Here is a 21,444-nt window from a genome sequence, read left to right on the forward strand (position 1 = left end):
GGCCAAGGTCGGATTGAAAGGACCAAGCAGATGCCATAACAGGATGCTCAGTCTTCTCTCAGAGATCAGGCCTTAATTTCAGTTTCCTGAGACTTGAGCAAGCAGTCTCTGGGAGGGCCATGACATAGTCCTTGCAGTAGCTCCCTTTCTGCACGTACCCCGACTGCTTAAAGTTCAGCCAGGTGTTTACTGTCTGGGACCCCTCACTATGTCCATGGCAGCTCAAGGATAGAGCCCGGACCACTGAGCCAGCCCCCACAGTCAGTCCATGCTAGGCCAGCCAACCCCCATGGCAGCTCAAGGACAAAGCCTGGGACTTGTCCTGGACAGCCCCCAAAATAAGTGTAACCCCAACCAATAAATTCAAAGGTTACATACCCTCACCTAATTAAAAGAGAACAGAGATAAAAATAAACCAATCTGATTTGCACCCGTGCAACACCCCCCTACCCCCCCCCCAACCGCCCTGAAGGGCTTGCAGTTTTAGCCTTTAAAAAGCTAGCCACACAAAGAAAGAGCAACTCCTCCCTGCCTCACTGTATTGGGTGTAGGAACGAGTTCCCTGTCTAGACTTGTATCTATAGAATAAACCTTGCTGTTGCATTCTGGACATCCACGGTCTTCGGTGGTCTCTTTGGGGTCATGATTTGGGCATAACAGGATTGCTGTCAGTTTGAGGCCAGCCTGGGCTACATAATGAGACCCTAATGAACACATTAGTTTGCTTCAATGCCCTAAGACTGTGCTTTCAAGATAGGATAGCCATTTTTTACTAATTAATCATACCAATCCATGAGCATGGGAGATCTTTCCATCTTCTGGTATCTTCTTCAGTTTCTTTCTTTGATGCCTTAGAGGGTTTTATTTTTGGTTTTGTTGTTTTGTTTGTTTGTTTTTTGGTGTGTGTGTGTGTGTGTGTGTGTGTGTGTGTGTGTGTGTGTGTGTGTGTGGTTTTTTGTTTGTTTGGTTGGTTTTTTTTTTAAAATCATGTCAGTATTCAAGAGGAAGATAAGGATGCCAGCTGATGGGAGAAAGGGGATCAGCAGGTCAGGGTTGGCCTTCCGCTTGCTGCTGGTGGTGGTGGCGACAAGCATGGAAGCTCAGGAACTAGCTGAGGTGAAGCAAAGGGACCCAGAGAAAGGGCCCACAAGCGTGAGGAAAGACACCAGCCGGGAGCCGGGCACAGCTTGCGCGCCATCCTGCAGGAGCGCCCCAACGAATGGCACCCAGGGGGCGCCACGCAGGCCGGGCCCCGAGCGCCCGATGGAGGGCGCCATTGTGGAGGAACCTAGCGGCGCAATGGAGCGCTGGTGCTGGGCAGGGGTCCGCGGGCAGGGCCCTCAGGGTCCCCGTGGGCCCGGGGCCTCTCGCACCCGCTCCGGTCCCGGCGCTCTGCTCCTGCTGCTGCTCCTGCTGCTGCTGCTCCTGCCCCGGCGGCCGGCAGGTGAGCCCGTCCTGTCCCCAGCGCCCTCCCCGGCACGCCCACACCCCGGGCCGCCTCTGACCCGCTCATGACCTTCCGCAGGCTGCTTGGCCGCAGGCGTGGTCCCCGGGACGCTGTCCACCACAGTCCCGACCGGCCCTGGCGTCCCCTGTGACCCCAGAGCCACCTGTCCCTCAGGCAGGCTTCGCCTTCCCCGGCAGGACCATGCACAGACCACCGCGCCACAGACCACCGCGCCACAGACCACCGCGCCACAGATGGCAGGCACGAAACAACCCAGCGATCTCCACTGTGAGTACTGGGCAGGAGAGGTCCGAGAGCTCTGAGGGATTTGGGATCCCTGAGGTCGAAGGGTCAAGGGATCAAGGGCCCAGAGGAGAGCCCATGGATGGGAAAGCCCTGTACCAGTGTGTCCTGAGCACTGGAGGTTGGGCCGGGCCATGGTCCTGCCTTCAGGGTTCTGTGCTCACAGGCCTTTCATCAGGTGAGGTAAATAGGAGACAGTGGTGAGTTGGGGGTGCTGTTGAGGTGTCCAGAGCTGGCTGCTAGCCAGATGCCTGCTTTTGACCTGCTCTGCCCCTGTCTTGGTTCCCAGCCCACAGCACAGCTCCAAGAGGGCTGTGTGAGACCTCTTGTGGGGTCTGCAAGGCACACCAGGTATTTTAATGTCCTTGCTGTTGGTGTGATAAAGTAACTTAGGGAGCAGTGCTTACACTTCCAGGTCACAGTCCATCACTGAGGGAAGCCAAGGCAAGAGCCTGAAGCAGGAACTGGGGGAGGAAGGCTGCTTGCTGACTTGCTCTCTCACAGGATAATGCTTAGCTAGCTTCTCTACACAGCCCAGGACCACCTGCCTGGGGACGGTGCCTCTCCACACAGGGCCGTGCCATCCAACATCAGTTAATAATAGGCACTGAATTACTCACAGGCCGATCTGACTCAGACAACTGGTCAGTGCAGGCTTTTCTGTCAGAAGACTCTGTAGTGCAAGTTGACATGTAAACCTAACCAGTGCACCAGCATACTTTCTCATTTGCAGGGATCTGTAGCTAAGACCCACGTGAGAAATAGTTACTATCCTGGGATTCAATGAAATCACTTTAACTGCCTCAAAAAAGTCTAGCGGGGGACATCAAGGTACTGTGTGTGTGGTACATGCTGATGGTCTGCTAGCTGAGTATCATTTAAAAATGCAGTGATTGGAGGGGGGGTGGGTGTTGGCTGGAGAGATGGTTTAGCGGTGAAGAGCTCTGGCTGCTCTTCCAGAGTTCCTGAGTTCAATTCCCAGCAACCACATGGTGGCTCACAACCATCTGTAATGAGATCTGGTGCCCTCTTCTGGCCTGCAAGCATAAATGTAGGCAGAACACTGTATGCATAATAAATAAATAAATCTTTTTATAAAAAATGCAGTGATGGGCTGGAGAGATGATTCAGTGGGTAAGAGCTCTTACCACATGAATAAACGTGAGAACCTGAGTTAAAACCTAGAATCTAAGCTAAAAGCTGAGTGGGTAGGGTCTCGTGCTCCAGTAACCCCAGCACTTTGGAGCTTAGGGGTGGGGAGCAGAAACAGGAGATGGCTGGGATCCTAGTCCCTGGCTGAGGAGGCTGCCAAACCAGCTTCAAGTTCAGTGAGGGGCCCTGTGGAGGGTGATGAGGGGACTCAAAATCCTCCTCTGGCCTCCCACGCACACACTCGGGTGTGTATCCACCCATCCACGCAAGAATGATGTAGATAAAGTACAACACATGAATGAAGTTTTCCAGGCCCTGAATTACATTCCCAGCATTACAAGTGAATATATAAATATGTAAACAAATATGTCAATATGCTGGCCATAACCCGTTTACTTGATTCACAATCCACCGATTTGTTTAGAAATACTTGAGTGAAAGCTAAATATGGGCATCTTCAATTTTTTAAATTTTATTTTTATGCATATAGTGTTTTTGCCTGCATGCATGTATGTATGCCTGATGCCTCTGGAGGCTGGAAGAGAACACCAGAGCCCCCAAAACTAGAGATACAGATGGTTGTGAGCCAACATATGCATTCTGGGAACTCTATCCTCTGGAAGAGCAATCAGTGCATTTTTTGTTTGTTTGTTTTTATTTTTAGAAACAGGGTCTCTCCGTGTAGCATTGACTGTCTTGGAACTCATTCTGTAGACCAGGCTGGCCTTGAAGTCACAGAGATCCTCTGCCTCCCGAGTGCTGGGGTTCCAGGCGTGTGCCACCACTGCCCAGCACAGCTCTTCACAGCTGAGTCATCTCTCTAAACCCCATCTTCAATTTCAGAGCTTTTTCTGAAGTGCCCTCAGTCGCTGGCACCCCCGCTCCAGAAGGGTGCATCGGGGCCTAGAATTCTCACCAGCGTTTGGTACTACAGACACTTAGCTTTTTGTGACGGCTGTGTGACGGGGTTCAGGGCTGAGTCCCAAGGGGGCCTGGCAATCTTCCAAGCTTTTGTCGCTTTGCCCTCCTCTTTGGGATGTGCCTGCTCCTTCATAAAGTCTGTTTCACTGTTGGGCCATCCATCTTTATCTCCATGAACCACCAGAGGGGATTCCCAGAGAAAGGGTGGTCTACATTGGCTCAAGTGGGGGGAGCAATCTGCAACCAGAGAGAAATACAGGTGCATTTGTGAACATCTGGCTGAAGTGAAGTCGTCCACTAGGCTGATAATTGGGGTGCTCTAGGGCCTGAGCTGTAGGAACAAGGAAATAGGTATCTGGGTATAGTGCCGAGGCTTTGCTAAAGCTGGAGATGTCCGTGGATGGATGCTATCTTTCCATAGGGTGGGTAGAAACAGGTGAGTGGCTGGGGAGGCTGGAGGGAGGGGAGAGTGGGGACAGAGTCACAAGATGTGGCCGGTGAGCTTATCGCTTCCACATGCTCTTTTTCCCCCTCTAGTCTGCGGCTCCTCCCATGAGACAGACCCTACTCTCCGAGACCCAGAAGCCATGACTCGGCGGTGGCCATGGATGGTCAGTGTGCGGGCTAACGGCGTCCACATCTGTGCTGGCACCCTTATTGCTTCCCAGTGGGTGCTGACCATGGCCCATTGCTTGACCCAGTGAGTTGGGGCCCAGGTGGGTGGGTGGGTGGAAAGGCATCTGGACTGCTGGAGACCCAGTCCTGTGTGGGGCCCACAGCGCCAGTCCCAGCCTCGTCCTCACACTGAGCAAGGGAGGCTTGAGTCTCACAGGTTCCTTCCTGGGGCTCAGCCTTTGGCAACCTGCCGTCAGTCCTGTGCAGTCATCCGTAGGTAAGGAGCCCCAGAGGACCCTAGCTAGGATTTCCGTTCCACCCACTTTGCTTCCAGGGACTCCTCTTCCCTTCATCAATCAATAGTTTCTAGTTTCCTCTGAGGGAGGCCCCGGCTTAGAGCCCCTCAGGGGGATAGAGACAGAAGATAGACATAGGGGTTGGGGATTTAGCTCAGTGGTAGAGAGCTTGCCTAGCAAGCACAAGGCCCTGGGTTCGATCCTCAGCCCCCCCCCCAAAAAAAAAAGACATAGATTGTGTGAGGACAAAGGGTGGTTGTGCCAATGCTCTGGGGCCTGGGAACTCAGGAGAGTAGTGTCTATGTTTCCCTTGAGGACTGGCCAGTGAAGACAGGTTCCAGGTTGACGTAAGGATCAACATAGTGACTTCAAGAGGCGTCCTGTGGAGGGTAGCCTGAGATCTAGGCCACGGCCATTACATAGGAACTCTGAGGAAATGGAGTCTGTATCCCAACTCTACCACTTCCTGAGTGTGCGTCCCTGAGCAGGCCATGGCACGTCTTTGAATCTCCGATTCTCTCCTCCACAAAATAAGAGGACCACGCAATGTGTGCAGGGCTCTGTCATGAGGAATAGGCTCGGGGCCATGAAGCCCAGCGTGGAGGCCTGCCTGGATTTGCTTAGAGGGCCACAGTGATATGGAGGGCAGGATTGGGAGCTGAGGCAGGAGCCTAGAGCTGATGGAGGACCCCCTTCCCGTTCCCATAGGCAACACAATAACTATACAGTGAGGGTGGGGAGTCCATGGATTAACCAGACAACAATAACCAGCGCAGACGTGCCAGTACATCAGATCATCATAAACAATGGCTACCAACCCAGGCGGTTCTGGTCTTGGGTCGGCCGAACCAATGACATCAGCCTCCTCAAACTCCAGTGGGGGCTCAAGTACAGCAAATACGTGTGGCCCATCTGCCTGCCTGGCCTGGAGTTTGTGGTGGAGGACAGTTCTCGCTGCACTGTGACAGGCTGGGGATATCCCCGGGTTAATGGTGAGTCAGAGCCCCACCCCCAGCCCGGGCTCCGTGGTGGGAGAAAGGACTTGGATGTGGCTGGGGTGCCCCATGAGTGGACGTTTCTGGAGTACCTTCTTTAAGGAGCTGGCTGATTCAGGAACTTCCTTTTTTGCTTTCTCATCTCTGAAGTCTACCCCAAGTTGAGGGTCTTGTCAGTGAAGATATCATGGTCATTACCACCTTGCAGTCTCAGGACCAAGCTGGCAAGGAGGTCTCAGAACAATAGCTTGTCACCCATACACAGCCCTAGGGCATCAGCAAGTAGAGTTCAAGAGGATGAGTTCCCATTTCTGCAGAAGTCTTCCCAGAATCGCTGCAGCTTGTGTCTGGAAGCTGAGAGTCACACAAGGTCCACTCACATCCCTTCCCTTCAGTGCCCCTCGATCCCTTGTGATTCCAGTATAGGAGCAAGGCCCTCACGACAGGCGTGTCCTCTCATACCCATTCAAGGGATCATTTTTCTCATGGGTTCTAGGAATACCTACTCCCTTTATGGAGCCACCAGTGCACAAGAGAAATGCCCTTCTCTGTATCCTTGAGGATCCGATTTGCCCTCTAAACAGCCCCTTCTGTGACCTATCTGGGAGTGATCTCAAGTTTCCTGTCTCCCAGGAGCTCAGACATATTTTGGGTGGGATGGAAGATGGTGCTGTGGGATGGGGGTGGGTGGGGTGGGGTATCCATGGAGTGGGTCTGGGCAAGCATAGTGAGGAGGCGGCTCTAGGGACAACTTTGAAAACAAAGGCTTTGACCCTGAGAGTACTGGCAGGCCCTTGGAAGAGGACTAGCAGAGGTGATCAGTGTGGACTGTCTGTTCCAGCACCTCTGAGTGGGGCAACCTTGGGACCTGCTGGCCGGAGGGGAAAATACCCCAGACATGGAGACATCTCTGTGGCTACCATGCAAAAGAGACAGAACTGGTAGCTGTGGGCCATAGTCAGTGGCTAAACCTGAATGGGGGGCCTGTCTCACAGGCATGTGGCCCCAGTTCCAAACCCTTCAGGAGAAGGAAGTCTCCATCATGAACAGCAAGAAATGTGAACATCTCTACCACAAGTTCTCCAGAATCTCCTCTCTGGTTCGGATCATCACCTCTCAGATGATCTGTGTCTCGGACAACAACAGGGAAAAGTTCTGCTACGTGAGGACCTCTGCCCCTGTTCATCTGTCCCGAGGGCTAAGGGGTGGAGAGGTGCAGGAGGCAGAGCTGAGGACTGGGGAGAGGGGAGTGGGAAGAGGATGGAGAGGGCAGGCAAGGGTAGGGTCGTAGAGGCTGGGAAGGGGTGGACTGGATCGGATGAAAATGTGAGGAGAGGAGTGAGTGTGGAGCTAAGGTTAAGGGGTTAGTGTCCTTTGAGGAGGACAGAATGGGTCAGGAACACCTATCAACTTTGTTCACACTGGGAGGCTGTGGAAAGAATCCAGTGGAAACACCCTGGGCTGGCTCCTTGAGTGGGGTCATGTCCCTCTCCGGCATGGCGTCACCTCCCTGATCCTTTTAACTTCCTCCCTCGTTACAGGAGATAACTGGCGAGCCCTTGGTCTGCTCTTCAGGCGGCACATGGTACCTGGTGGGGATGATGAGCTGGGGCCCAGGCTGCAAGAAGAACGAGGCCCCGCCCATCTTTCTACAGGTGTCCTCCTTCCAGCCGTGGATCTGGGACCACCTTAGTGGGGAGGCCCTGGCCCTCCCAGCCCCTTCCAGGACGTCGCTCCTGGCTTTCCTTCTGCTCCTCGGCCTTCTTGGTCCTCTGTGACACTGCCAGGTCCCTTTCCCCTCCTCCTGAGTGCTGCTGTGGGTGGCAATCAGCGGGGACTAGCAGAGATTAAACACTTCGTTTTCCCATGTCTTCTCTTTCTGAGCTGCTCTAGTGGGAAGCAGGTGTACACAGTGGGGTGGGTGAGGGACTCTGGGCACTTAAACTGAAAAGTGCAAGCCTCTAAAGATTTGGGGTGGCTCCTGCAGAAAGCAGAGGGGTGTGTGAAGGGGAAGTGGGAAGATTGGGAAGTACTACCTAGGCTAAAGCTGGGGCTGCGGGGACTGTCCTCCCAGACCTCCTGATGGAAAGTGACATGATCCTTCTGTGAAACTAGAGTGGGAAATAGGCTCTCCTGGTCTTGTTATTTTTTTCTTTTCTTTTCTTTTCTTTCTTTCTTTCTTTCTTTCTTTCTTTCTTTCTTTCTTTCTTTCTTTCTTCCTTCCTTTCTTCCTTCCTTCCTTCCTTCCTTCCTTCCTTCCTTCCTTCCTTTCATTCTTTTTTTTTGAGACAGGGTTTCTCTGTGTAGCCTGGGCTATTCTGGAACTCTCTCTGTAGACCAGGCTGACCTCGAACTCACAGAGATCTGCCTGCCTCTGCCTTCCTTCCGAGTGCTGGGATTACAGGCGTGCGCCGCTCCGCCAGACTCTCCCTAGCCTTGACTGTCTTCTGGACAGTGGCTAGAACTCTCCAGAATATTGTCCCCAAAGATCCATAGAGTACTTTGACCCTCTAGCCCTGCTTCCGGCCTGGGGGCGTAGGTACAAAAGATCTGGTGGAAAAGATACACTTCCCACCGGCTGCACCAGCTACTGCTCTGAGTGACCTTGAGTGACCTCTGCTGCCCCTCTGAACGTCCAGCGCCTTGCCACACAGAAGGGTTATGGTTTGTCTGGGGAGAAAGGACCCCTGCCAGCTCTAGGAATGAGAAGCCCCTACACTGGAGCCTGGAGGTGGAGGTCAGCAGACAGTGCCTGACTGGTCGAGTGCTCCCCTTCCATGATGGGGGCCTTCTGTGACCCCTCTGCCTTCAGTACTCCTTCCTCGTGCCATTCTGGCGTGCTGCTCCTCGTAGGATGTTGATATGGGACCATGTCAGGAATGAGGGATGATTCCTGTGAGTCCCAGTACCCGGCTCCAAACATTAGAGACTTATTGAGAGCTCAGGTGAGCCTCATCAGTTTCCCTCCATGTCCCAAGTCCCCTTGGCGGGGTGGATTGGCTGCAATGTCTCCTAGCTGCTCCTCAGCCTTTGGGATTTTTAAAAAGATTTATTTATTTTTATTTTATGTACACTGGTGTTTTGCCTGCGTGTGTGTCTGTGTGAGGGATTCATCTCCTGGAACTGGAGTTACATACAGTTGTGAGTCGCCATGTGGGTGCTGGGAATTGAACCCAGGTCCTCTGGTAGAGCAGTACTCTTAACCAATGAAACATCTCTCCACTCCCCCCAACTCTCACCCCCCCCCTTTTTGGTCTCAGTCTGGAACAGAGGTCAGGGAGAGAACTTCAGGCTCGCCTGAGGCACCTATTACTACGGATTGTTGTGTTGCCTTCTACAGGAATCCTCCAAGGCTTGGCAAAGCATGGAACAGGGGTGGAGATCATCTCAGGTTGAAGTTCTATTGGTCTGGGGCTGAGCAGGCACCTAGCTTTCTTGACAGATCTCTTCAGAACACCTTTCTAGCAGGCTTCCCTCTTGGAAAACTTTCCCAGAGTCTCTGTCCCCAGCTCTGGTCAAAGCTCCTCATTTTGACATTGGAATGGCGCCTCATTCATCTCTCTCCTCTAGAGCCAGCTCCTCAATGGCGTCTGAATGGTCCTTGGCAGAGACGCTTCTTTCAGTGGGGACACGGCAGAAGAGGAACTGTACACTGCTGTACTCCGCAGGCCATGGGGAGACCCAGGCTTTCTCACTCACCCCCCCCCCCCCCGGCCTCAGCCCTCTTCGTCCTTCAAACCTACCCCTGAGCCAGAAGACCTTAGGCTCTGGGCCTCGTGTCAGCCCCTCAGCAGCCCCAGCTCTACACACTGTCATCTTGTTTTCAGAGCTTAGCATTTGCCAGGTCAGGAACTCTCCTGATAATGGGGCCACTTCGGCAGCCAGGGACAGATTCCTGCCAAGCCTGGGGCAATTTCCTTGCAATCAGGGCTGCTATCTACCTATGTCAGAGAATCTCTCATGTCACAAGCTCCCCATCAGCCCTCCCTCCATGCTTACAGGTTCATACACAACCTGTTCAATCCTGCCATCTGAAACCACCAATCTCTGACTCCTTCACAGCCACCTCTGCCCCTGGCAAAAAGGGTGGGCCAGAGGCCTGTCTGGGTGTGGGGAGGGGTCCAAGGCCACTCTGTATCTGTAGAGGGACAGTGGCCCGAGACAAGTGCCCAGACAGGTGATGTGAAAGGAACAGAGTCCAGGATGGACACTTGTCCCTATGCCTTTTGGACCATGATGTAATGGCCATGGCCTTGGCTTCTCAGACCATAGCCTCTGTGGTCCATGGATGAACATGGAGTCCTGGTGCCTGGATCCTGGCCTGACCTTGGGCTTCAAGGCCTGCCAGCCCCAGCTGCCACCACCAGGATACTTTGCTCATTTCTCTCCTTTCTTCTTCTTTGCCTCGTTCTTCTCTTCCTCCTCTACCTTGATAGCCACTGTGTCCACACTGTCCTTCTTCTTCTTCTTCTTCTCCTCTGTGAGTAGAGGAAGAGACGACAGTGGTGAGAGGGGGGATGTCCAGAGCTCTCCTCTCCTGCCTTCCAGGCTCCCTTCTCAGATCTTTTATGTTTGAGGTGTGTGTGTATGCATGCCTGTGTGTGATGCTGAGTGTGCACATGTGTGGGCATGCACATAAGAGACCAGAGGTTGATGCTGAGCGTACACATGTGTGGGCATGCACATAGAGACCGGAAGTTGATGTTGAGTGTGCACATGTGTAGGCATGCACATAGAAACTGGAGGTTGATGCTGAGTGTGCACATGTGTGGGCATGCACATAGAGACCGGAAGTTGATGCTGAGTGTGCACATGTGTAGGCATGCACATAGAAACTGGAGGTTGATGCTGAGTGTCTTCTTTGGCTCTCTACCTTATTTACTTATTGAGAAGCCTGGAGCCCACCAACTGGGCAAGACTAGCCAGCCAGTGAGCTTCAGGAACCTTCTGTCACTGTCTCCCCAGCACTGAGATTTACAGGTGCATGATCATGCCTGTTTTTTTTGATCATGTCTGTTTTTTTTGTTTTGTTTTTGTTTTTTTTGGGGGGGGGGTGATGGAGATCCAAAGTCAGGTCCTTATGCTTGTATGGCATAGACCTTACTGACTGAGCCGCCTCCTCAGCACCCCCACAACTTTTCTGCTACAAATGGGCTCTTGTTTTAGTTGCCTGGCTCTGACCAGCTTCTGCACTCCGGTCTCCTGGGATAGTGCCCAGTCCCTTCTCTGAACCAGCTGCAGGGAGACAGGGTGAATTAGGACAGCGGGACTGAGGAACTGGCTGGCTGCGGGATCCAGGGCTGGCTGCCATGGGACTGGAATCTACTTACCTCCAGGGATTTCTGTGAGTTCATTAAGGGGAGGCACGGTCTCCAGCTTGTCCGTGTACATCTTGGCCGCCTTTCGCTGCAGATACCGGGCCTCAATCTCCTTCCGTGTCCGTGGTACACGGCAGTTGAAGACACAGCACAGTGTGATGACTGTATGGATGTCAGAGCAAGTTTGGCTAGAGTAGGGTCTCGGCCGGGTGGAGTGGTGCCCACATGTGAGGCCTGACTCCATTTGCCCAGGTATGTCTCATGTAAGAGACTCCTGCCAAAGCCTGAGGTGACCTCCTGGGTGAAGCTGACTTTACGTGTTTGCCCATGACCCATGCTTAGTTTGATGCTTTACTGTCAACTTCCTAGTAATTTGGACACAAAGCCTGGTACTTTCATTTGTACTAGCCCCACGAATTCTATAGCCAATCTTGGTCTGATAGTCTGTGATCACACTGGGGACTGGAGGAAGGCAAAGTGAAGGTCTTAGGTATGGTTCTAGCCATGGCTACTCAGAGTCACCCTGTGCTTCTGACCTAGGCCGCTTTGGGAGCTCCTAAGACACCTTGGGTTTCCTTCTCTAGCCTCCTAATTGCAGAGGCAGAGGTGCCTCAAATACCCAAGGATGTGGCTGCATCCTCCCCAGTATCCTGAGGACAAGCCTGGACCCTGGCTGGGGAGAAACTGGTGAGAATACCCAGACCCTGTCCTGGACATTTACTTCTGAGGAAGTTATTCCAGGAGTGTTTTTCTGGTTTAAGGCAGCTGTGCCCACGTCAGCTGGGGCAGAGCATAAAGCTGGCCCATCTAGTGATGTGCAGGGCAAGGCTGCCAGGACCTGGCTGGCTGGGCCGAGTTTATTTTTTTAAGGCTCCCACAATCTGACCACTGTGGCCCCAGCCCCTGGAGAGGGGGTGGGTCTGGTTCCTATTATAAATAATATGGCCAGACAGAACTTCCTGGCAGGCTGCTGAGGTGCAGAAGGGCCCAGACATGACAAACCAGGTCTATTTTGAGGAAATAGATCATACCTAGGTAGTCTGGGATCATCTTGTTCAAGCAAAGTAATATCCCTTGAGCCAAATATTTTGGTTCCATGTGTCTCACCCAGACTTTCAGGATGGGAGAAGCAATGGATGGATGGATGGATGGATGGATGGATGGATGGATGGACAGATGAATAGGAAGGATGGTCCAAAAGCCTCCAGTGCTGGCAGCCACCAGCATTTAGAGATATGCTGAGGGTGGGCAGGGCTGGCTGCACTAGGTCCCCAGCATAGGGCTCTTGGGATTAGACCTGAGCCAGCAATGGACTTTGCTTACCCAAAGTGCTCTGCTTTGGCCTTTCCCAGACCCCCATGCGGGTGCCTTGGACTCAAGATTCTCCTTATGCTCCAACCCTACTGGCATGGGTCAACTTGCCTACTGACCCCACTGACACCCTGAGCACCCTGCCTGCTCAGGCTGTATGTGGTTGGTGCCAGGTCCTGGGAGCTCAGAACTTCAGAAGCAGAACAGGCAGCTGTTGGCAGCCAGAGTAGGGATCACACACTTACATACTGCCTGGCCCTCCAAGCCTGCCCTACCTACCCTGGCCTGATTATTGCTCTTCAAAGAGAATGAAAAACTATAAAGATTTGGGATCAAGTACGGAAGCCCAGGAAAGAGCTGGGGATTTATTTAACCCTAGTCCCTAGCTCCAAGGGACTGTGTGTGTGTGTGTGTGTGTGTGTGTGTGTGTGTGTGTGTGTGTGGTGGTGGTGGTGGTGGTGGTGGTGGTGGTGGTGGTGGTGGCGGTGTGCAATGTTTCACTAATAGCTGCCTGGGTCCGAGCAGTCTGGGAAGCAGAGAAACTATTTTCCCAACACCACTCCCAGCAGCTATGGGAGGCAGCCACTGCTGACCTGCTGCTCAGGGACCTTCCGTCCCTGCCTGTTCCCATTCTAGGAAATGAAGTTAGGGGTAGGAGATGCTCTGTGTGGCTGATGTCCACGTGCCTCTTCAGTCTGACTCTGTGTGAATATCGGGTGTGGCCCCAGGCACCTCTACCATTCACCAGAGTGGAGCCTGGGGGAGGCCTCAGGTTCCCAGCTGGTACCCTCAGGGATACCCCAAAGATATCCCCTTCACTGCTCTGGGGCTCCTTGGGGCAGTTGCTCCGCAAGCCTGCTTTTGATAACAAGGGTGGTCTCCCTCAGGATGCAGGGGCTCCGGCTGCAGGCACACCTTTCTCTGAGCTTCCTGACTCTAGGCCTCAGCTGGGAATACAATCAGTCCCTCAGATCTGGGAGGAGGAGGCATTGTCTCTGAAGGACACTTTGGGTGCCAGGAGAAGCATGTGCAAATCAGATGTCATGTTTTGAGAGCCCTTGGCAACTGGACGGTTTCTCTGTGGCCACCCAGCACTCTGGAGAATCTCTTGGGAAAGCCACCACTAGAATGCAATTGTCATTTTAGCCTCCATTTCGGGTGCATTTCGGTGAAGTCCCACAGATATCTGAGACCTGGCATAGACACCAGCTTCCTCCTAGTCTCTGCCCATACCATCCCCTCTACAGTCCCTTCCCGGAAGCCTCCCTCTGGTCCACAGCTCAGAAGACCCAGCCTCTGTGGGCCTTTGTAGGCAGACTGGGCTTCCTCTCTTCTCACTCCTCCCATCCTCTGTTTGCACTTGCCTTGTGCCCTGGTATTCTCTCCCACCTGGCCTGCCTTTCACGGAACCTTTTGTCTTCCCTCCTCAACTTCACACTGGGAAAGGGCCAAACAGGTGCTGAGCCCTTTCAGCTACACCTTTGCATCAGTAAGAGTCCAGACTGTAGGAGAGGAATGGACCCCCTGCTTTGAAAGGAAGTAGGTATGAATCATTTCTGGAAAATGGCATCTGAGGAGGTAGGATTCAGGGCCTGGAAGCCACATCTGCTAGGCGTCTGGGGAGTCCTTGCTGGGGCCCCTGGGTGTGGGCTCTCTGAATTGGCCAAACTGCAAGAAAAGCATCAGGAAGCCAGCCATAGGGAAAGATGACATGTCCTGGATTCAGTGGAGTCCCCTATAATTAACGCAATTGCCATGTGCCTGCTTCCCTGAGTCCAGCAGAAATCTTCGGGTCACCACTGGCCCGTCAGCCCTCCACAGGACTTGGTGTGAGTGAGGAGGTGCCAGAGACCATGGTGGGCCTCCTGTGAGTGCCTGACCTGCTTGAACTGCCTGGAACTGCTGCTCTGAACTCAGGGGTACTGAAGGGGCCAAGGGTGCTAGAGGAGCCATGACCCTCCTGTGGTGGGGTGGAGAGAGATGGATGTGGCTACTCACTGATAGACAACACGAAGAGTGAAAAGATGCCCACCACGTGCCACAGGCGCATGTCCCAGAACACCACGGTCTCCTTGGTCAGTGGGGGCGGCTTGGGCTTGGGTGGGGCCGTGCTGGGCTGTGGGTCAACAGAGAAAGGAATGAGCCAGGCACAGGCCAGTAGGCTGGGATGGGGTCAGCAAGGACTCAGCCCACACATTTTAGAATCCCCAAAATGTTTCAGACATTCACAACCAACACCCTAGACCTCAGAAAGTTCCAGATTTAGAATAAAAGCAATGACCAGAATCCCAGACCGTGGCACCAGGCACTTGGACTAGAAGAGTGGTTGATGCTTGGGGAAACAAGGCTCAAAGGAGCCTGTCCCACACCCTGTCCCAGCCAGCTCTGATGGGGTCTCAGGCCAGGGACAAGGCAAGGCCTGTTTCATGGGCCAGGTGTGCTGCTCTGGTAGACTAGTTTTGTCCTCATCTCCCAATAGAGCTCTACTGCTGGGCTACACGGGTAAGGCGCTCCTCATGCAGGTGTCCACACACTGACGCCTGTCCCACTAAAAGCCATAACCACCAGAAGGCCAGCTAGGCTAGCCTTAGAAAACTAGTAATGTAGCGCCACTAGGTGGCTAAAAGATGTAAGTGTAGCTAAGAAGGGCACCACACTGCTTTCAGGATCTGCCAGCTCCTGACATAAGGACACTATCATGCTGTGTTTTCTAGGAGGCATACTGATGCCTCAGGTCTAAGGGGACTTGCCTGAGGGTATTAAAAGGTAGTATCCTGCCTTGGGTTTCTAGAAAATACAATCTTCTCTGGGGCAATGAGGGGACACATCCCTGATCTATGCGTTTTAGAGTTGTGACTTTGTTCTGGGTGTGTTTGTTTTCATAGATGCTGTGTTGGGTGTTGAACCCAGGGTTTTGTGTATGCTAGGCCAACACTCTACCAACTTAGCTTCATTCTTGGCCTGTCCTGGGTGTTTTGGGGTACATGACTTTGTCCTGAGTGTCTATGACACGGCTGTGACTTGTGGAATATGAGAGGCTAGTTTTGATCTGAGATATAATCCTGTCTCTGTCAACCAGTTTGGCTAAGGGACAAAGAAGGGGGTGGGACCAGGCATTTGTGCAATACGCTATCTCCTAAATGATCAGTAAGGACAGGCTTGAGAGTTCCTTGTGGCTAAGAAAGAAAAGCCATCTGTCATGCAATCTCTCTCCAGTTCCCACACCCCCACTGTGGTCCATAAACATGGATAGACATCTACCAGGATCTGGGGACTCCCTCATCTAACAACTGCCACCCATAGGGCAGGGGGCACTCAGAGGAGATCATTGGCCTATGCTAGGCATCTCAGAATCTCTGGGCCATAGACTGGTACATGGTTCCTGGCTCTTTGCTCCTCACTAAGAGGGCCCAGAACAGAGGCTCCTTCCTTTACTCTAGACCTCAGTTTCCCTCCCTGTAATTGGAGTCAGGTAGTGTCATCTGCCTCTGAGAACGCTCCAATCTGATGGTAAAATTGGCAATAACATCCCACAAAATCAGCAATGTCCCTTGGTGGATTGGGGAACCTCTGTGCAGGCAGGCAAGTATGTGGATATGTGCCATGCATGGGATTGGGCACATATAAATGGGCAGAGGGCATATGTATGGTTGCAGCAATGTGTATGTGCTTGGGTTGGTGACTGAAGCATCAGAGTAGGGTGCTTGGTTATGGTGCCCTGTCTCACAGGTCTGGTGTGTTGGTCTGACTGACTGTCTAACTGGAAGACCCTGACCAGGCTGTTGGGTGGAGGGTAATGGGCAACAACCAGGCATCTTATGGTGGGTCCTGATAAAGGCAGAAATTCTGAACTTTGGAGGTCCTGCCTCCCCCAGAGGCACGGCCTGGTGTTAAGGGCTGCTGCAGGGCCGGACTGAGAAGAGACACGGTTCCCAGTCCTGCTGGTGTTTCTCATGCTTCCTTGGAAAGAAGGGCTAGGCCTTGCTTGAGATGTAAGCAGATGGGCTCCAAATGTGATTTCCTCTGCTGAGCTGGGAGATGAGCTCCTAGGAGTGGGGAGACTCCGTGCCTCAGAACGGCCTTGCCTGTTGCCCTAGCCTTTGCTTTGAGGACAGTTCAGATTCTGTACAGGGGCCTCAGGATAGTTGGTGAGAGACCTGAGTGTGCTCCGTAGGGCATCAAGCCAGGCTGGCTTCCCTTACCGGGTACTGAAGCTGACATCTGACTCCAACAGCCTCTTCCACACCTCTGGTCAGTTGCAGAGAGGACATGCTACACAGGAGTACAGGTCTCTGTACCATGAGACGCCACCCTCAGGCCCTTCAGTTTAAAGTTATGTCTCTTCAAAGCCCTCTGAGAACGACTGGCTGTCTTCCCTATCCCACCCGGTCTCTCAGCAACGGCCTCCACTCTGCCTTGTCTACCCAGGCCCCTGGCCCTGGCTTTTGGGCCTTCAGACCTTTGCCTCCAGCTCCTGACTTCTAAGCCTTTTGGGCTACTTCCTGCTGGAGCGGTTGCAGGTGGCCTGAGCCTGGCTCCTGGCCGGCCTGCCCCACCCATCTCCACTTCCCTTCTGGGCAAGTCTCCTCCCAGCTCTCCCCGTCTGCGCCCCTCCTTATTTATCCTCTTCCTTCCAAACAGGAACTGTTCACGCTACGTCTGCTCAGAAACCTTCTACAGCTCCCGTAATTACTAGGACCTATTTGGATCTTCCAGTCCCTGGGTCCTGCCTTCGGTAGGGGCCCTGGAGGACTTGCATAGAAAAAGGGGTAGTTCCCACAGCACACCCCAAATCCAGGGTCTGAACATCCCCCACTAGCACAGAAGTCAAGAAAGCTAAGGGCTGAAAGTTCCTCTCCCCATCCCTTAGGAAAACAAAGACTGGATGGCAAGGCTATTTCCCTTCACACCCGGACACACGGAGACTCCTTGTATCCCTGATGTCAGAGGCCGTGCTCTGCCATCAGACCAGGGACTCTGTCTAAGGGAGAAGGGCAAGGGGCCGTGTCACCCCACCAGGCAAGATGAAGGGAGAGAGCCAGCTCCTCGCACCCTCAACCCCCTGTCTGGACGATGCCAGCTTCGCCTACCCTCCGTGATGTGGTGCCTCACCTCCACCAGCTGCGTGGCGACCCCCGCCAGGCAGGCCCCCAGCGCGGCGCCGCCCAGAGCCCAGAGTCGCCCCGCGCCTCTCTGCCGCCCGGCCATGTTCTCCCGCCGCGCGCTCAGCCGGTGCAGGTCCTGGGAGCGGGGGGCTGATGCACACGGCTGCCAGGTGACTGCCCCTGGCCACCGGCAGGCGGTGACGGTGGTGGCGGCGGCAGAGAATTCTGGCCGCGGGCGGTTGAGCCCGCATCATTTATTCATCGTGGGTGTCAGGTTCCTGGGACGCCACCTGCGCCATCACCGCTGAGATGAGGGTAGGTGTGGGTGGCACCGCCTCCCCTCCCCCGGGCTCTCGGACTTTAGTACCTCCTACTCCACTCCAAGGACACTGAGGAAGGGGAAGCAGGGAGGGAGAAAGGGACAGGTTGGGAGTAGAACCTTGATCAACGGGACCCCACCCCCACCCCCGTCCCTCTTGGGCCTCAGTTTCTCCACTTGGGACAAGGGGAGGGGCTGGAATCGACTGATCTAGAAGGCTTTTCCCATTCTGACGTCCTGAGTTTGGGGAGAAAATGGTACTGGACTTGTTAGGGGGCAGAGCGGGCATGTTGCCATAGTGACAGGCACTGAGGGATGTCCTGGCCTTTCTGCGCTGGCTTCCTGCCCAGAGGCAGCTCTGGTCACCCTGGACACCAGAGCAGGAAGGGGAGGGGGTATGGAGAATCAGGGATAGTATAGTTAGAGCTGGCCAGATGTTGGCGTTGTGGAAAGACCCAGTAGCTTAGGCGCCACAGGACAAGGTCAGCTACCCATGAAGGGCCATTTCCTGACCCTGCTGACCGTCCTGCTATTGCCTGGGCCTTGACTCTAGCAAGGTCTTCAAGTTGGTCCCCTACACTGTGGGGACACTGACTACTGAGCGATGGAGCTTCTGAGCAGCTGTGGAGACCTGGGCGAGGGACTGAAGCCCGAGGGCAGAGTGACGGTGGGGGCTTGAAGGTGCTGTGCCCCACTTTCTCCCTCCTCTCCTCCCTTCTTTCCAACATCATCAGCCTCTTGAGTGCCAGGAGACCAGGACTCAGCATCTTTCTCTCACCGAGAACAGCAGTGAAGACCCGCCCAGGCTATGTATAGGGGGGCACCTCAGCAAGGCCTTACAACCGAGTCTCACAGGGTTCTGTCCTGGATGCACCCTTGACGATAAGGGCTGAGCTAGGCCTCAGAGTGGAGCAGAAGGTCAGCTGCCCTCAGGGACTGCAGAGGACAAGACAGGCAGGAAAACAGCTGCTGTTTGAAAAGGGACTACAGGGGGGGGGGGGGGGCAGGAGGGGCTATTAAAGAGAGCCTCAACAGTAGATGGCAAAATCCAGGGGTCACTTCTTCCAAAGCAAGCAAGAAGCAAAACAAAATTTAAAACGAAATCCAAAACCAACACAGCACGATAGCCCCCTCCCCCAGGAATGCTTCTAAAACCAAAGCTTCAGCAACAGGTCTCTGCCTCCTAGTTCCGCAAGCCTCAGCCACAGGCCAGGCCAAGGAAGGGACACAGAAAGCTACACTGACTGCAGGGGTGGGAGTGGGGGTTTGGGGAGGTGGAGATAAACATCCTCAGGGCATGCGCTTAGAGAGGCAGGGTTGAGCTTTGATCAGGTGAACCACAGTGCGACATCTGTTGCTCCTCTCTGCCTCTATGTTCTGACTTAGGGAAGGAGGAGCCAGTGGCTATTACAGGGTTAATGGCAGAGAAAGGGGAGTGTGTGGCGGCTACCGGCTTTGAAAGCTGGCTCACCTCAGCAGGACACACAGGACTGCGGCTCCCAGGACTGCGGCTTGCTGCTCAGCCCCTGGAGGGGACTGCAGTTCAAAGTTCACTGTCGTGGAGGTGGAGAGACAGCTCAGCAGTTAAGAGCATGTGTTGCTCTTGCAAGAGACCCAAGTTTGATCCCCAACACCCACATGGTGGCTCATAACCACCAGTTCCAGGAGATTTGATATGCTCTCCTGAATTCAACAAGCATGTGGTGTACATCCGAGCAAAACATTCATACACATACAATAAAATAAATCATTTTTTGTTTTGTTTTTTTGTTTTTTTCGAGACAGGGTTTCTCTGTGTAGCTTTGTGCCTTTCCTGGAACTCAGTTTGGAGAACAGGCTGGCCTCAAACTCACAGAGATCCGCCTGCCTCTGCCTCCCAAGTGCTGGGATTAAAGGCGTGTGCCACCACCGCCCGGCAAAATAAATAAATTTTTAAAAATTAAAGTTCATTGTCTAGTTTATCCACCAAGAAGTTAGGGCAAGCCAGAATTGTAGCTCAGTGGCAGAGTGCTTGCCTGGCATACACAAAGCACTGTGTTCAATCATCAGCTCTGCACAAATAAATAAAATAAAGTAAATGGAGGGAAGGCGGGAGAGGGAGAGAGGGAGAAAAGCAGGCTACTCCTTGGCAGGGTCTTTCTCTCTCTCTCTCTCTCTCTCTCTCTCTCTCTCTCTCTCTCTCTCCCCTCTCCTGCTCGCTCACTCATGTTTTGATGTAGGGTCTTGCTGTATAGCTCAGGCTGACCTCAGATAGGGTCTCAAACAGAGCTGATGGCTCCCTGTTAATCTCACATGCCTTTGAATCCAAGTCTTTTAATCCAACGTGTACCCCCTAGATTCCTCCTCCCACCCACCCCCACTTGTAATACTGTCATACAGGCTTCAGAATCTAATTGACTTAGAATAACAGGGTATCCCAAAAGTCTTAGTGTGGTAGTTTTAAGTTTTAATAATCAAAGAATTATAAAATAAAGCTATGGACTTATAAGAAATGTCATCTGATGACTAAAGTGCTACACACCTACAATGCCAGCACTCAGGAACCAGAGGCAGGAGGATCACTGTAAATCTGAAGCCAACCCAGTCTACACGGTGAGTTCTGGGCTAACCAGGGCTACACAGAAAGACAAAAGAAATAGCATTTGAAAGCTTACAGTTTGAACTTTCTTTCTTTCTTTCTTTCTTTCTTTCTTATTCCCTCTGAAGTTGGCAAAAAGGGATGTTAGTCAAAATTCATAAAATGTAGTTAATATAAGAATTTAAATAATTAATCTTTTAAATTATATTCTTATAAATTTGTTGCTTTATTTTTATATAGTATCTGTAGTTATTAAAGCTTAAACTCAGCCCTTCGGAGGTAGAGAGAGGATCAGGAGTTCAAGCCATGAGATCTGTCTCGATAAACAACACCACGAGAAGCTTAAGGATACTGACAGCTGTGAGTCCTTCCGCTGGTTACCTGACCTTCCATCCTTATCTGTAAAATAGGCATGTGACAAGCCATTGCTAAAGGCTAGTCTTTATTTTTATTGTCATTGTTGGAGGCTATATAATATAGTATATTAAATAAGAGCAAAACCATATAGCTCATTCGACCAGTGCTCCATCGTTAGACATTTAGTGTGTTTCCAGTTTTTCAATGAAAATGAAACTTACATTCTGATCAGAATGCTGGCCTTTGCTTTGAGGTCATCTCCTCTGATTTCTCTCCTCCTTCCTCCTTCCTTCCTTCCTTCCTTCCTTCCTTCCTTCCTTCCTTCCTTTCTTCTTCTTCTTCTTCTTCTTCTTCTTCTTCTTCCTCTTCTTTTTTTTTTTTTCCGAGACAGGGTTTCTCTGGTGCCTGTCCTGGATCTTGCTCTGTAGACCAGGCTGGCCTCGAACTTACAGAGATCCATCCGTCTCTGCCTTCCAAGTGCTGGGATTAAAGTGCTGCCTGGCCCTTCCTTCCTTCCTTCTTCCTTCCTTCCTTCCTCCCTCCCTCCCTCCCTCCCTCCTTCCTTCCTCCTTCCTTCCTTCGTTCCTCCCTCCCTCCCTCCCTCCCTCCTTCCTTCCTTCCTTCCTCCCTCCCTCCCTCCCTCCCTCCTTCCTTCCTTCCTTTGTTCCTCCCTCCCTCCCTCCTTCCTTCCTTCCTTCCTTCCTTTCTTCCTTCCTTCCTTTCTTCC

The 21,444-nt window shown here is 52.8% G+C and overlaps 3 protein-coding genes across 5 annotated transcripts in view; 2 read left to right on the forward strand and 1 right to left on the reverse strand.

The window, feature by feature from the left end:
• Positions 1-1,296: 1,296 nt before the first annotated feature.
• On the forward strand, positions 1,297-7,588 carry LOC118586774 (probable threonine protease PRSS50). The gene is made up of 6 exons (XM_036192020.1): positions 1,297-1,444; positions 1,526-1,735; positions 4,361-4,523; positions 5,443-5,726; positions 6,725-6,891; positions 7,271-7,588. The coding sequence occupies exons 1-6, from the start codon at positions 1,300-1,302 to the stop codon at positions 7,505-7,507; spliced, it is 1,206 nt and encodes a 401-aa protein (XP_036047913.1). The 5' UTR covers positions 1,297-1,299; the 3' UTR covers positions 7,508-7,588.
• Tmie (transmembrane inner ear) lies at positions 3,726-17,963 on the reverse strand. 3 transcript variants are annotated; one of them, XM_036192021.1, is made up of 4 exons: positions 17,471-17,963; positions 14,391-14,474; positions 11,060-11,209; positions 8,887-10,207 (listed from the first exon to the last, which is right to left on the reverse strand). In XM_036192021.1, exons 1-4 carry the CDS (start codon positions 17,715-17,717, stop codon positions 10,107-10,109), a joined length of 582 nt encoding a protein of 193 aa, XP_036047914.1. In that variant the 5' UTR covers positions 17,718-17,963; the 3' UTR covers positions 8,887-10,106. The 3 variants fall into 3 exon arrangements, with proteins under 3 accessions (XP_036047916.1, XP_036047914.1, XP_036047915.1); XM_036192022.1 differs by having other exon boundaries at positions 14,357-14,474; positions 17,471-17,635; XM_036192023.1 differs by lacking the exons at positions 8,887-10,207; positions 11,060-11,209 and adding an exon at positions 3,726-4,060 and having other exon boundaries at positions 14,357-14,474; positions 17,471-17,635.
• Als2cl (ALS2 C-terminal like) overlaps positions 17,186-21,444 on the forward strand; it is a 28,718-nt gene continuing 24,459 nt past the window's right edge. The window contains exon 1 of the mRNA XM_036192018.1: positions 17,186-17,778. The gene's annotated coding sequence lies outside the window, so the exon portion shown is untranslated. The remainder of the gene's footprint in view (positions 17,779-21,444) is intronic.

The sequence above is a fragment of the Onychomys torridus genome, chromosome 7 (assembly GCF_903995425.1).
Source record: "Onychomys torridus chromosome 7, mOncTor1.1, whole genome shotgun sequence".
NCBI lineage: Eukaryota > Metazoa > Chordata > Mammalia > Rodentia > Cricetidae > Onychomys > Onychomys torridus.